Genomic DNA, 15,536 nt, shown 5'->3' with positions numbered 1-15,536 from the left:
GCCTCCTGTGGGCCATCTTTTGTTCGGGCCACCCTTCTGTAGGACTTCCTAGGTCAGACCTTCTGCACTCTGGGTGAGATAGTGGGTTCACCAGGCAGTCATCTGGAAAAGCCTCTGGGGTAAGAAGCTAATGCACTGTTCTATGAGCCACGCTTACCTCCTCAATCAGATCGGGATGTATTCAAAGTTCAAAGGGCTCAATGGTTGTGCCTGAAACCATCTCAGACAGATTACCAGCCACAGGAAACAAAGAAATTACTTTCTGTGCAGCTGTTCTCAAGTAGATCGCCTTCGTTCCGTTGGCTGCCTATCTATCTACACTGTAAAAAGGGCAATTACATTGTTTTTTTTTAGCCACATATACTAAGAAATTACTTACACATAGATTAAGAAATTATCTACATAAAAATGCATATACACTACTGTTTAAAGTTTAGGGTTGGTAAGATTTTTTAAATGTTATTGAAAAAATTATCTTATGCTCACCAAGGCTTCTGTCATGAACTGCCCCGAAACATGGGTTGAGGATCCAAAAGCTTTTCTTAGGGCAATCCGGAATCATAATCCATAAAACAGACAATAGGTCAAAACTCAGGGCAGATAATCTAAAAAGACAACAGGGCAGACAAACACAGGCAAACAGGGAAGTCTGGAAACCCAAGCAGAAAGTCAAAACCACGGGTAACCAGAGGGTAACTGTAGTCGTGTGACACTTAGAAATCTTTGCAAAGAATGAGTGAAACCACAGGGCTTAAATAGGCAGGCATTAACAAGATAATGAGACACAGGTGTAAGTAATCAAACATAAGTCTAGGCAATGGGTTATATGAATGAATGAATGAATGAATGAATGAGAGGAGAGAGAATGATAGAGCCAATTCAATGATTCAATGATATAAGATGCAGGTGACCAGGCTGGATCAGGCCTAGTGGGTGACAAGAGTGGAGCAGGGAGAGCAGCTGGCCAAGGAGGAGCTGATGGGACTGAAGACCACCATGGTGGGGCAGATGACCACCACAGCAGGGCAGATGGGGCAGGTGACCACCAAGGTGTAGCAGAAGACCACCACAGTGGAGCAGACAGGACTGGTGACCACCATTGCGGAGCTGAAGACCACCAGGGCAGATCAGGCAGAACTGGAACAAAGAGCACAGAGAGGTTAGGGTTGGCTTCTAGGGCCGTGTCAAAATGGCCTCCGTGGTCATAACCGGGCAGACAGGAAGTACAGGTACAATCTCTGTGGTTGTGTCATCGTGTACAGAGAGTTCATGAGCGGATGCCACCGCCTCAGAAGGTGTAGCTGAAGTGTGAACGGCCCACACACACAAGATGCCAGTTGCCATCACAGGAAACACAGCCGACGGTGGAAGGACCTCTTAGACCTTAGACTTGGGAGTCGGGACCACTGAACTTGGGTGCGCTGAGCTTGGGGAGGATGTTGGGACCATTGAGATGCCAGCTGTTCGCACCGACATCAGTGGTGGGTCCACCAAACTAGAAGCCAGTCTCAAATGCCTAAGGACCACTTTGATAGTTGGACCACTCTGGTGTAGTTGCCATGTCATGAAGAGGCTCTGGCGTGATGTAATGTACAAGGCTCTGGCGTGATGTAATGTACAAGGCTATGGCGTGATGTAATGTACAAGGCTCTGGCGTGATGTAATGTACAAGGCTCTGGCCTTGTATATTTTGACTTTGGCCAAGCAGCTATCATACACTCCATTTGATTGGTTTAAACTGTCTGCTCAGATCTTGCTGAAATGGGCCGTAGCCTGGTGTTCTAGTGTAGTGTTTAGAGCATTATAGCTGCGGAGTGATGATGGATACTCCCATCTATTCCTCACCATCTGTGTCTTATGTCACTGTAGCAGATTAGGCTTGTCGGTGCAGATTGCAAACGCTTATGGAACACAACAAGACTTCCATGCTGCATTTACTCCTAAAGATTTTAGCATACAACCTTTAGAGGTGGAGGTTTCTTCAACTACTGACACTGGTATTTTAGAAAAAACAACACCTTTGACATTTGAAAGATTTGTGAGACAAAATGTCTTGTTTTGCTCTGGCTAGTCTCATGGCTAGCATTTTATGTCCAATTACATTATACTTTAAAACTTTTTACATAATTTGATCTTGATTTGTCTTTATTTTCTCATATTTCACCTCAAACAGTCTCCTCACTGAGTAATTTGTTAAGTAAACTAAAGTTTGGTAATTTTTTTGTACAATTTGATGGTGGTGATGGAAATAATTAAGAGGACACTTGTAATTTTAAATCATTTTGATTATTTCATGTTTTTGTTTATTTTTTTGTTTTGTGTTTTGTTTATCATAGTTTTAAAAATGTATATTGTTGTTGTTGGGCGGAAACCTTGTATCTCCAAAAATGGAAAAAAAACACATTGTGTTTTTTTAACCACTGTGTTGTCAAAGTCTGTATTGTGGCTTCATATATGGTCAGACACATGCATGTGTCATTATATTATTAACTTTATGTATATATTTCTAGAGTAAAGAAAACACTGTACGGTAACACTAATATTTTACTGTGTCATTCGTACACGTTCCATGTAGTTACTATAGTAATTGTGTATAATTGCATAAAACTAACATTAACCACACCCTAATCCTAACCCTTACCATATAGTAAGTACGTGTAGTTAATTATTACTCAGTACTAAAATGTACAATTACACAGTAACACAGACACCTTAAAATAAAATGTTACCCACTGTACTTATTCAAAGAACCAGTTCTTATTTTACCCTTGCATTGCAAACAAGAAGAGATGGTCCAAACTGTGTGTGGCACTTCATTCACGATAGAGGCGGTTGGAGGTTTTACAGATAGCTTGAGGATCCAGTGGAGTTATGAGGTTTAGTCACAAGCGCTTTTTAATACTTTTCATTGGTTAAATATTTGCAAACCCCACAGATAGATGTAAAGCGTGACCAATAGTAATGAAACATAACAATATGAATTAATATTTTCTAATATTTTTAAATATTTTTAAATAAAAAAAGATATTACAAATATTAGAAAATAATAATTCATATTGTTCTGATAATTGTCATTTTACAGCAATAATTTCAATTTTAAACATAAAAAAAAAAATCTATACCAAAAACCTAAATGTTTTTGAAATATAGGAAAAATAAGTGACAGCATAATCTGACCATGTAGCAAAAATATATATATTTTTTAGTTTTAATAAAAATCTACCCATGGGGCATAAATGTGCAGACACATCTTCCCTCTTCAAATCTCTTCCCCCCTCTAAATCTGTGCTGGCTGCTTGTACAAAATGCCAAGAGAATATGAGCTGAAGTTTAGGAGGTAGATGTAGCGATTGCATGGTTTAGTCAGCCTTTAAATACGGTACACAACTGAGTGAGTGCTGTGGATGGAACAGACCCTATTGATCAACCTGAAACGCCCACTCAGACTGATGCTGGACTGAGGCGTGTGAATTGCTTTCATTTATGGGCATTATCTGTGCAGAAAGGAGGGTACGATTGGTGACATTTGGATGTGGAAAAGAGATTGCCCGATGATGATGAGCTGTTCTGCCCAAAATCTGTGGGAGTTTAAGAGCTTTAGGGGGAATTTGAGCCCCTGATCTCAGTACAGTTTTCCCAGACGGTGTTGAACTAGATGGAGACAGACAGGGAAGGGTAAGGGCTGTAACAGAGAGAGAGACTGCATCCACACAGCAGCAGAATACACTTGTCAGTCCTGTTTTAGAGAGATAAATAAGGTTGTGTACTGAATTCTTTTAGTTGTCAGGGTAGCAACTGGTTTCCACACCGTGACTGTCTTAAATTTTCAGGACTCGCAAACAAAGTCTGACAGCAGGTATATTGGATAGAATGCACGGCACTGTAGTCAACAACTGTTGTGTCACTGACATACAATATTGTGCAAAAGTCTAGATGTTCACAAAAATATTTGTCTTGAGAATCGAGATAGTTATTTTTATTTTCTGCTTTAGTACGTCAGTAGAAAATATTATTTTAGTTTTCCAGAAGTTTGTTTTGCCAATTCCTTGCCTAAAAGTCCAGTGAAAAGCAAAGGGTGTCACACCAAATATTGATTTCATTAATTAATTTATAAATAAAAAAGTGCCGTTAATGCCACTCTGCATATGACATGAGGCACACAAATATTGCTGTTAATTTGAAAATTTTAATATATATATATATATATATATATATATATATATATATATATATCTATATAAAATAAATAGATCCATGCACACTCTAATGGCTAATATTGTCCACAACCCATTGTGATGAGAGACTGGTTGTTAAGAGAGAGGTTTAGGTAAAGCTTAATTTATATTTCATTATATTTTATCTGCAACAATATTGTCAACGTTTATAAATACGCGGGGGCATTAAGTATTTGCTTGGCCTTTTATATGCATTATTATGTAAAAATATGAGAGTTTTGTGTTCATGCCAACTTTATTTGAATAGATCACTGAAGGAAAGAGAATCTGAAGAAAAATAACTTTGTAATCAGTGTAAGTGTGTGCAATTGAAGAATCAAAAAAATACTAAAATTGTGGAAAAATGTCTGAGCAAAGGATGCCCTGCTTTTGAACAGCCTGTCTTCTTTATTACACACTGACAAACTCTAATACAGTATCGTCCTCTTTCCACTTTTCATTAATTCCCCATAGCCATAGAGCTGTCTTTGTGTATCTATTGCAGGAAACAGACTAGCATTCACTCTATCCTGTGCAGCGGATATAGATGCGGTCATCTCTTGAAATGTATCCGTCCGTTGTGTTGAAATAAATAAATCTACAGACTACAGACTTGGCAGCTGAATACAGAGAATCGTTTGGCAATAAACAGAGTAAGCAGAATTTAGTTGTGGGCAGAACTGCTTTAAGACAAACTGCAAAACTAGTCTGATTGGATTTGAATTTCAGCAATGTTAATTCATCATCTCCCTTCACTGGCGGTGTGCTGAAAGAACACAAAACATAGCCCAGCTTTAGATTCAATTAGAGCTGTCTGCACTTCAGATCGTGTTCATATAGGCAATATAGGAATGGAGGTAATATAAACCTTATTGAGTACAGTGCATTTGATCCATCTGTGCCTTAAAAGCATCTGTAAAACTTTCTCCTTTAGTGGTGGAGATTTAATCAGATTGACCCCAATTTAAGGCTATTTATCTTTGAACAACGAAGAATATACACATATATATATATATACCAAAGGAAAAAAAATAAGTGTCTTATTTCTGCTTAATTTGCATTTTCATTGTATAGAAAAGGGCAGCTTTGACATTTGGATTTTTGTGCCCCATTCGGTTTAAATGGGCATGGTGCTTCTGGCCCTTGGCGTTGGGTTATTATGTCATGCTGATGGATTGGGCCTGTGCTTTAGGCTATATCAGTGTTAAACAGGACTTGTATGCTTTGATTCTGGAAATGCATTATGCTGAGCTGCATTGACAAATAGAGTGGGGTGGGGGGGGGGGGGGGGGGAGAAATAAAGAGAGAGAGAGAGAGAGAGAGAAATATGGGCCAATGAGTCTTATCTAGGCCTCAGATTCGATACTCTGGTGGGACAACACAGCCATGTGTTTCTGACTGCAGGCTGTTTGAGCCTTTTACTGAAGAAAAAAGTCTTTCAAATTTAAATGGTAGCCAGACAAAAAGCACAACAAGCACAACTAACTGTGAGTTGTGGAGTTCAACAGCAGACAGGGCAGAGGAATCTTTTGCCCTCAGTGACGGGCACAGTCCCCAAAAAAATCCCCTCAAGAAAAACAAACTGCAAAAATGTCCTGTGATGCTGCTCTGATACACTGGAGCTATTTCTACCTGATCCGACTACTGACTATTACAGTCTACTTTCAATGGAGAAAGGTTGATTTAGTCATATACATATTAAACTGACCTTTCTTCAAAGTAAATGTTGTACAGTATAAAAATCATTAATCATATGTATATATATACAGTGCTATGCATAAGTTTAGACACCCATGCTAAAGTTGACTAAAAAGAGGAATAAAAAATCATCTTTTGGAAATTGAACTTAATGCCTTAATTAAAAAAATTAGGAAAAATCCAACCTTTAAGGACACCAATTTTCTTTGTGAATGAATAATGTATCGTAAATAAATAAATGTTCTTCCTTAAAATACAGGGTGCATAAGTCTGGACACCCCTATGTTAAATTCCCATAGAGACAGGCAGATTTTTATTTTTAAAGGCCAGTTACTTCATGGATCCAGGATACTATGCATCCTGATAAAGTTCCCTTGGCCTTTGGAATTAAAATAGCCCCACATCATCACATAGCCTTCACCATACCTAGAGATTGGCATGGTTTTATTTCAGTTAGCCTAATAGCTGGTTTGATTTGCATTGAGAGATGATCTTATGGAAAGTACTCCATGCCAATCTCTAGGTAGTAACCAAACAGTTAACTGGACCCATTGACTTCCATAGTAGGAAAAAAAATACTAGGTTTGAAACAACTTGAGGGTGAGTATATGATGACAGAATTTTCATTTTGAAGTGAACAAACCCTTTAAGTGAACGTAAAGAATTGAAAAAGAAATCAGATGTGTATCATTATATTGTATCCGTGCATTCAGTCTTAAAGGAACATCAACCTATTATACCTGCTGCTAAGTCATTAATGTTAATGAAACACAGCTCTAACAAAGATTAATCTATATTTAATTAATATTGGCTTGCATTTTTTAAACTCTGTATCATTAAAATGATTGAATTTCATTAAAAAAATCATTAAACATTTTATTAAATTATTTTTTTTTACCCAGTTGAGCGGAGTTGTGTCCGCTCAACTGGGCTCTTTCTTGCAAGAAAATGATATCTATGAAAAGTTTCAGTCTGGATTCAGGCCGCATCATAGCACTGAAACTGCGCTCGTTAAAATCACAAATGATTTACTCTTAGCTTCTGACCAAGGCTGTATCTCAATACTAGTTTTACTTGATCTAAGTGCTGCGTTCGATACTATAGATAATACAATACTCTTAGATCGACTTCAAAATTATACTGGTGTTCAAGGACAAGCATTAAGCTGGTTTAGATCATACTTATCTGACCGCTACCATTTTGTCTATTTAAATGGAGAAAAATCGATCATAACTCCAGTAAACTATGGAGTGCCGCAGGGATCTGTGTTAGGCCCTCTGTTATTCTCAATATATATGATGCCACTTGGAAATATTATAAGGAAACATGGAATTAGTTTCCATTGTTATGCTGATGACACTCAAATATATATTTCATCACGGCCGGATGAAAACGCTAATTTATCCAAATTGACAGAGTGTGTTAAAGATATAAAAGATTGGATGACGCGTAATTTTCTTTTATTAAATCCAGACAAGACAGAGGTAATACTTATCGGTTCAAAAAACCGCCCACAGAACCTCTCACAATACAACTTTGACATTGTAGGATGTCCTGTTACTTTATCCTCTACAGTAAAAGACCTGGGTGTTATACTCGATTGTAACCTGTCTTTTGAAAATCATATTTCGTATGTTACAAAAACTGCCTTTTTCCACCTTAGAAACATTGCTAAGCTACGTAATATGCTATCAGTTTCTGATGCAGAAAAGTTAGTTCATGCATTCATGACCTCGAGACTAGATTACTGTAATGCTTTATTAGCCGGTTGTCCTGCATCCTCAATAAACAAGCTACAGTTAGTCCAAAATGCAGCCGCTAGAGTTCTTACTAGATCAAGAAAATATGATCATATAACACCGATTTTATCATCACTACATTGGCTACCTATAAAGTTCCGTATTAATTATAAGGTATTGCTACTGACTTATAAAGCCCTAAACGGCTTAGCTCCAGTCTATTTAACGGATCTTCTATCACCCTATAATCCATCGCGCTCTTTAAGATCAATAAATTCGAGGCTTTTGGTCATACCTAGGATATCCAGATCAACCAAAGGAGGGAGAGCATTTTCACATTTGGCTCCAAAACTCTGGAATAGCCTTCCTGATACTGTTCGTTACTCGGACTCACTCTCCCAGTTTAAAACTAGATTAAAGACGCATCTTTTCAGCCAGGCATTCATATAATATTGTTAATCTCACAGTTTCAAACTACAATCCGGCCTCTAGTTCATAAATGCCAGAGGAGAACTGGCCCCCGACTGAGCCTGGGTTCTCCCAAGGTTTTTTTTTCTCCATTAGGTCACCTGATGGAGTTTTAGGACACCATTAGGTCACTTGATGGAGTTTTTCGGTTCCTTGCCACTGTTGCCTTTGGCTTGCTCAGTTGGGGATATTTGGGGATATTTAATTTTATTCTATCAATCAATAAATTCCACTAGAAACAAACTTTGTTGTATTATTTTATTTTAATACTGTGAAGCTGCTTTGATACAATCTGTATTGTAAAAAGCGCTATACAAATATACTTGATTTGATTTGATTTGATTTACTGTATTAAACACAGTATGTCTGAGCCATAGTAGATGAAGTGGGATTTTTTTTACTAAATAGTCATATTGAAATGGAAATCTAGTGTTAATCCATCACCTTGGATGAATTAAATTGGAGTTTAAACATTCAGCACAGGAATCTGTGATGGTCTAAGCCGCTCCATATTATGCAAATACCCAAACATTCACCCTGAAGGATGGTGCTTTTCAGGGTATTTTTTTTTATATATAGGTCCCCATCACAAAATGAAATTTTAAGCCATTCTGTCACATTCAGTGAGCTCAGGACAGGAAATGCATTTTCCATTCCATCTAGAGCAGCACTCTAGGCTATGGTCATTCATGAAAGGGAATTGTTGTCATGATGTACAGTATACAATGATTGCTCTAGGCTTTGTATTTAAAAAGCAGACAGACCATGTGTCAAGATTTGTTCTCACGTTGTGTGTGCAAACACATGGCCTGTGTTTTGGGCTATGTGATTGCGTTGTCTTGTGTTGTTTACCACGCCCCCTTGTTCTCCTCGTTAGTCTTGATTGTTCATCGGTGTCACCTGTGCCCTGGTGATGTCTCTTATTTAAGGTCCTTGTGTTTGTTACTCGGTGCTTGTTCGTTTTGTATCTTGTCATCCTGTTCTGTGAGCTGTGTATTCCTGTGATCAGAGTTTGTATCCTGCCTGTTAGTTCTAGTCTCATGTTATTGTCAAGTTTATTAGTCTAGTCCTGTCTATGTTCGTTTGCCCCCTCGAGGGTCTTTGTTTTCTGTCTGTTTAATAAATCCGTGTTTTATTTATTACTGTCTGCGTTTGGGTTCATAGCCGTATCTCGTGACCCCATGTAAAACACCTAATTTGACCTCATGGATTTTCTTCCTGTTGTAATTTTGATAATAGCTGATGGTCACTTATGGTCATCTTGAGGGCAAGATAAATGTCTTATCAGTGGACAAAGGCACACCGCCATCTCTCTGACCTCTAGAAAGATCGACTCTTGTCTTTTTACTACTGTAGGAGACCTCTGACATGCTTACGGTTTCATATTGTTAAACTGACTCCACTATAGGCAGAAGCCTATAGCCATAAGGACGAAAGAAAACAGAATTATAGATATGAATGCTATCAATCCCTATGCAGTCAGGTGGCAGCGGTAGGAAGAAGAAAATGAATCAGCTATGACTCTCTGAAGAATATCTCATTCACGGAAAGTCATATACCCCGAGTAAGCACAATTTCAGGTCTGTAACAAACATCCTCTTCTCTTCTGCTAGATGAATGGCTTATGTTTAGCTGAGGTAGGTCCTGTACTCCATTATGTTGAATTGATTGTTTTATGAACAACATTGAATTGTAGGTATGCCTATGCATGCATTCTTGCACAAAAAGACAATAATTATTCACTTGAAGCTTGTTTAACTATAATGCTTAAGTAGCTCTGGATGCTGAAAATGAGTCTTCATTATGATAAAGCAGTGGTTGGTTAGCCAGGAGGTTTCCCATTAATTATGGATTATGCAGCCTCGTGCAAATCATGTACGGAGGTTTGATTGTCTTTGGTTTGGTTAAAGCCATTTTGCAGGTTTCTTCAGCTGTCAGAACATTCACTGTTGCTGTGTTTAGTCTTTTGAGGCCGTTGAAACATGAAATTCCACAAGTGGTGGCGAACGGTGAACCTAATCTTAATTCAAATCCGGGTGTATTTAAGGATTACGGTTGTCTGTCTAAGTATGAAAAGCAATTGGATTTAAGTTATAATCTCATTCCAACCCCTTGTGGAGTTCTGGAGCTTTATGTAATGCAGCTTGACTGCGACTCGCTCTGCGCAGTGAATCAGCGATCCGTCATATTTCACCCTCCGCTCTGTTTGTCTTAGTTTCACATGAAATGAGTCTGGATAAACTTATTCACTTAATCTCTTTGTTAGACAGATGAATGTAAACGTTCCTAACAGCTCAATGGTCTGTGAATGCACAGCTTATCGCTCACAAACAGGGCTGTTTATTTCAGGTACTCTAGTTACATACGTGCTCACATACTCTGAAACACATGAATATTTAATCTGCCTTTTTCTGTTTTCTCTCATTCTAATTTATTTCTCACGTTCAATAGATATTCTCTTAGAATGATGCTCAATGCTGAAAATCATGAGTCGTAGCAGGATACAATTTTTATGGGGGGACCAAGTCTCTCTCTCTCTCTCTCACACACACACACACACACACACACTGGATTTCCATGTTTTATAGCGACTTTCCATAGATGCAATAACTTTTTATACTGTTTTAATACTTTTTATACTTTTTATAAACCTACCCCTAAAAACAACCCTCACAGATAACTTTCTGCATTTTTACTTTTTCAAAGAACATCATATTGTATGATTTATACTAAAGAGACCAAAAAAGCAAGGTCATCCCCACAAGGTCAAAAAATGTCTGGTATTACAATGCTTGTTGGGACATTTGGTCCTCATAACATGGGGTTTACCAGGACCAGACATTTTGGACACATTTAGATGAATACAGTTCTAAATGGAGCATATTTTACACTGTTTTTAGCCATGTATGCAATATTACGTATAATCAACCATTCTCTGAATATCATTTTTCCACCAAAATGGTGCTGGTTTTCGGTACAGGAGTGGCTGGTGATGCACTGCAGTTTGGTGGGGGAACTGTGAACCTCAGATTGCCATCATGTGTTGATAATAGCCGAAATATGTTATGATGGACACCTTATAATCTGCACATATTCTTTTTGGTATCAAATTTGATCCCAAACAAAAATTTGCCATTTTCAAGAATCTGCTGAAGGCGCATCTTTTTGCGGCAACACTTGACCCATTAATACTAACACTGATTATTCTATATCTATTCGAAAAAGAAAAAAAAAGGAAAAAAAAACACCTTGCTACGTGTACTGTGTTGGACTTACTGGGACTGGTCACGGCACTTGCATATTGTTGCCCTGTTGTTGGTTTGATTGTTTCTATTGGTCTCCTCATTTGTAAGTCGCTTGGGAAAAAGCGTCTACTAAATGATTAAATGGAAATGGAAAAATAAAACGGAAACCATAATAATATCAAATTTGCTTGATGTGTTATTTATTTAACATTATTTTATTCTTTCATTTTATAATTTTATTGTTTTAACAATTGTTTGAACAATTTTATATTATTATTTATTATATATTATTGTTAACAATTTCTTTCCTATAAACTTTTTCATCTCAAAGACTCCCTAGCACCCTTTTGCAGACCCATGGGAAACATAGAGGATCTTAGTTGGCCTTTTATCGCAGGGCCCCGGACAGTGTTCCTTACGCCGGCCCTGATTGTTCATTCATTTCTTTTTTTCCCTCTCTCACCTGTCAACCTGCCGTCTACTTAAATACCAACATAATCCTTCATCCTAATGATGAAATGTGCAAACATCTCCACAAATCTCACTTCCTGCTGTATAGAATGACAATGCTGGCTAGCATTAAATCATCTTATGCTTCTTCCTTAGTTACAAGAAATGACATTTTAAGCACTTTTGATTAATCAGAGGGCTTTTGGCAGGTTTAAGACATCATGGGACACCATGTTTAATTACAATGCAGTTTATTTTATTCTTCGGTACATTATACAATTTTCTGTGATTCTTCAGAGGACAAAGATAAAGAGAAATATTCCTTAATTGTAAACCCTGGAGTCTTTGTCAACAATTTGATGAATAGCTTCTGATATAGCATATAGAATTACCTCACAGGCCGCAAGTACCGTGCAATTTGTTAGGCTGACGAATAGCTCTATAAATCACCTGCTTTTCTCACATGAATTGGTCAAATCAGGCCTGCACGTGTGAAATGAGATGCTGAACAGCTACAGATGCCAAGATGAAGAAAAGGATGCACAGAGTGCAACAAAGACTGAAAACATTCAGCATAATACCAACTAACTCCTCTCTCACAGCCAACTTTCTTTCATCTGTGATCAGTATGTAAAAATATTCTCCCTGTTCCTTAAGGACAGGATTGGGTGTGCATACTTTGTTAAAGGACTGTTTGATCACAGCGAACAGGTCAGGCTGTGTGATGTTGACTTATAAGTCATTTGGCTTTGAATGGCGGATTTGGGACAGTATTTTTCCTGTTGATTGACTGATTTTTTCTATTGATCCTCCAAATCTCTATTGGCCCCAGTTAAAGATTAGAAAGTTGATATCAAGCTCTTGGCTGTGTGCAAAAAGATGCCTTGATCTCCTTCCTCATGCCGGTGTGCGCTCTAGATCATTGATATTGCTTATGCCAACATTATCGAGCTTTCCCTGGGAAGGTGCAATGCTGTGAATGCCAAGAAAATCTGCCCAGTCAAATCATGGGCTGCAGTTTGTGTAAGATATGGAGTTTGAGTCTAATTTATACTGAATTATTGCCTCATTATTATACAGCATCCTTGCTGAGTACAACTTGATAATGTTACAAAAAGATTCCTATTTCCAATAAATGCTGTTCAAATAAACTTTCTGTTAAAAAATATATCACGGTTCTCACAAAAATATTGAGCATCATAACAACTGTTTTTAACACTGATAATAATAAGAAATGTTTCTTGAGCAGCAAATCATCACATTAGAATGATTTCTGAAGGATCATGTGACACTGAAGACTGGAGTAATGATGCTGAAAATTCAGCTTTGCCATCACATGAATAGATTACATTATTATTTTAGAAAATAGTTATTTTAAATTGTAACAACATTTCACAATATTACTGTTTTTACTCTAAATTGGTGTGTGATGACCTTCCGAAATCTTACCAATCCCAAGCTTTTGAATGAAAGTGAGAAAAGTCGATCTGAACGGATAGTGTCTATATTTTATTCTACATTGAGTTTAAAGGCTGATAAATTTGCTAAATCTTTTTTTTCTGCCAATGTGGACCTTAAACAGCATAGATAATCTAGCTTGGTTCCAGGTCATGAATCATGATATTGCTTTAATGGCAATACTGTATGTAGTTCAAATAAATTTTAAATAACTTTTTCAATTTAAGCTTGATGAAAGGAAAATTAAACTTGAGTGAGTTTCATTAATAAGAATAAAACGACGTGCTGCGTTCAATGTCAGGCTAAAGGCACCAAGCGATTCAGATGTTTGATCAGACTCTAATCAATTGGCAATGCAGCAGGGAGAGGCGTGAGCGCCATTGATTTTGCTCTTCTGCAGAGCACAGCTAACACACAGTGTTAAAATACACTTTCCAAATAAACAAATGGCCACACCAGTGGGGTTTGTGATAGGAAACAATGCAGTATTTCGAACAGTTTCATCATTTTTACTTTCCTGTCGCATCGAATGGCTGTACATATAGCAGCTTGTGAATGAATATGGTTATAAAAGATTGCTTCACTTGTTACAGTTGTCAATTTGTTCATGTATTTTGCAACTACAGTGCAACAAGTATAATATTGCTGTGAGTTGTTAGCATTCCTTCTTTTGGCAGTTTGGAAGCCTGTCTCTAAGAGCATTAATCAGGGTATGACCTTAGGAAATGAGCTGAACTCCATCATTTAACCCTGTTTACTTGTTTCTGGTTCATGTTCAGTAATTGAATCAAAGATTCTTTGTTGTACGTCTTACCACTCTGTCAATGATTTAATGGGAATTGGTTTAGAGAGTGCAGAAAAGACACTGGAGAAAACATCATAACGTTCCAAAGTTTTTTTTTCTTCAGCAAAGAAATAATTTTTAATAAACTGAACACAATATGTTTCATCTAACAAGTCATCTCTAATACCTGAGGGAAAAACATGAGCAGCAGCAAACACTGACCTTTCCAACTTACACATGGAGGTGAGACTGAGTGATCCTGCAACTTCAGAAGGTTAATGGGGAAACTGGCCTGAAATCCATTGTGTATTTGAATTATTCAGTGTCATATTTTTTTACAGAAGTGTCTCCTATAAAAGCAAAGGACAAATTGTTTCCTCATTTGACATCCTTACAGTGACTCGAGCTGAACTGGCCTGCTTTTTAATTCTCAACTTTAGTGTAATATAGTTAAAAGTTCAGGGGAGAAGGGGATGGAAACAGGCAAACCTTCGACATAAACTTTAATGTCGAAATAAAGAAACACTACATAACGAAAGTAAAGCGGCAGCTTGCCACATTTAGATTTGTGAATTGGTTTTCCTCCAGCCATTTGAACTCAAAGCTATTTAACAATAATAGGTCTACGCATTAGTTGAAATGACTGTCCCTATACTAAATTAATATTACGTAATTATGTAATATACACTACTGTTCAAATGTTTGTGGTCAGCAAGATTTTTTTAATTTTATAAATTAGCCAAGGATGCATTAAAAAGTGACATTACATTTAATGTTACAAAATATTTCTCTTTCAAATAAATGCTGTTTACTTTTTATTAATCCAAAAAAAACCAAAAAAAAAACAGTTTCAACGGTTATAATAAGAAATATTTCTTGAGCACCAAACCAGCATATCAGAATGATTTCTGAAGGATCATGTGACACTGAAGACTGGAGTAATGATGCTGATAATTCAGCTTTGGAATCACAGGAATAAATTGCATTTGAAAATATATTAAAATAGAAAACAGTTCTGTTTTTCACTTACTTTTATTCAAATAAATGCAGTCTTGGTGAGCATGAGAGACTTCTTTTAAAAAAACCTAACAAAATCTTACCGACCCCAGACTTTTGCATGCACTGTCATGTGAAAGTTAAACTGTGTTTAAAGTAATTAATTACTATTAAAACCTACGCATAGTTCACAACAGTTTCCCACAGTTTACATGGTAATGCGAAGCATGAAGGAGATTTGCAAATGAACTGAGAGTCAGTTTTGCAACTGAGCACTTTAATGCATTGCTTATTTGTTATCTTTAGTCTGCAGTGACCCTAAAGGCAGAAGTAGACACGAGAGGATGCATTTTCTTTGCACACATACTGTAGCAGGGTCAGCATAAAATCCTTTGCATGATTGTGCACCGGTTGACATCTAAATTAGAATCTTCAGTGATTGACAGAAATAAACTGGTGCGAATCAGCCAAAGATTTAAGCTTT

The 15,536-nt window shown here is 37.2% G+C and overlaps 1 protein-coding gene across 2 annotated transcripts in view; it reads left to right on the top strand.

Moving 5' to 3' along the window:
* cpne5a (copine Va) overlaps positions 1-15,536 on the top strand; it is a 78,618-nt gene that overhangs the window by 26,843 nt on the left and 36,239 nt on the right. For both annotated transcript variants that reach the window (XM_084138853.1, XM_084138852.1), the window contains one exon: positions 43-119. In XM_084138853.1, the coding sequence (XP_083994979.1) occupies positions 43-119 (77 nt within the window). The remainder of the gene's footprint in view (positions 1-42; positions 120-15,536) is intronic.

This window comes from Abramis brama, assembly GCF_963993115.1.
Source record: "Abramis brama genome assembly, chromosome: 16".
Classification (NCBI taxonomy): domain Eukaryota; kingdom Metazoa; phylum Chordata; class Actinopteri; order Cypriniformes; family Leuciscidae; genus Abramis; species Abramis brama.
This window is presented reverse-complemented; position numbering and strand designations above follow the sequence as displayed.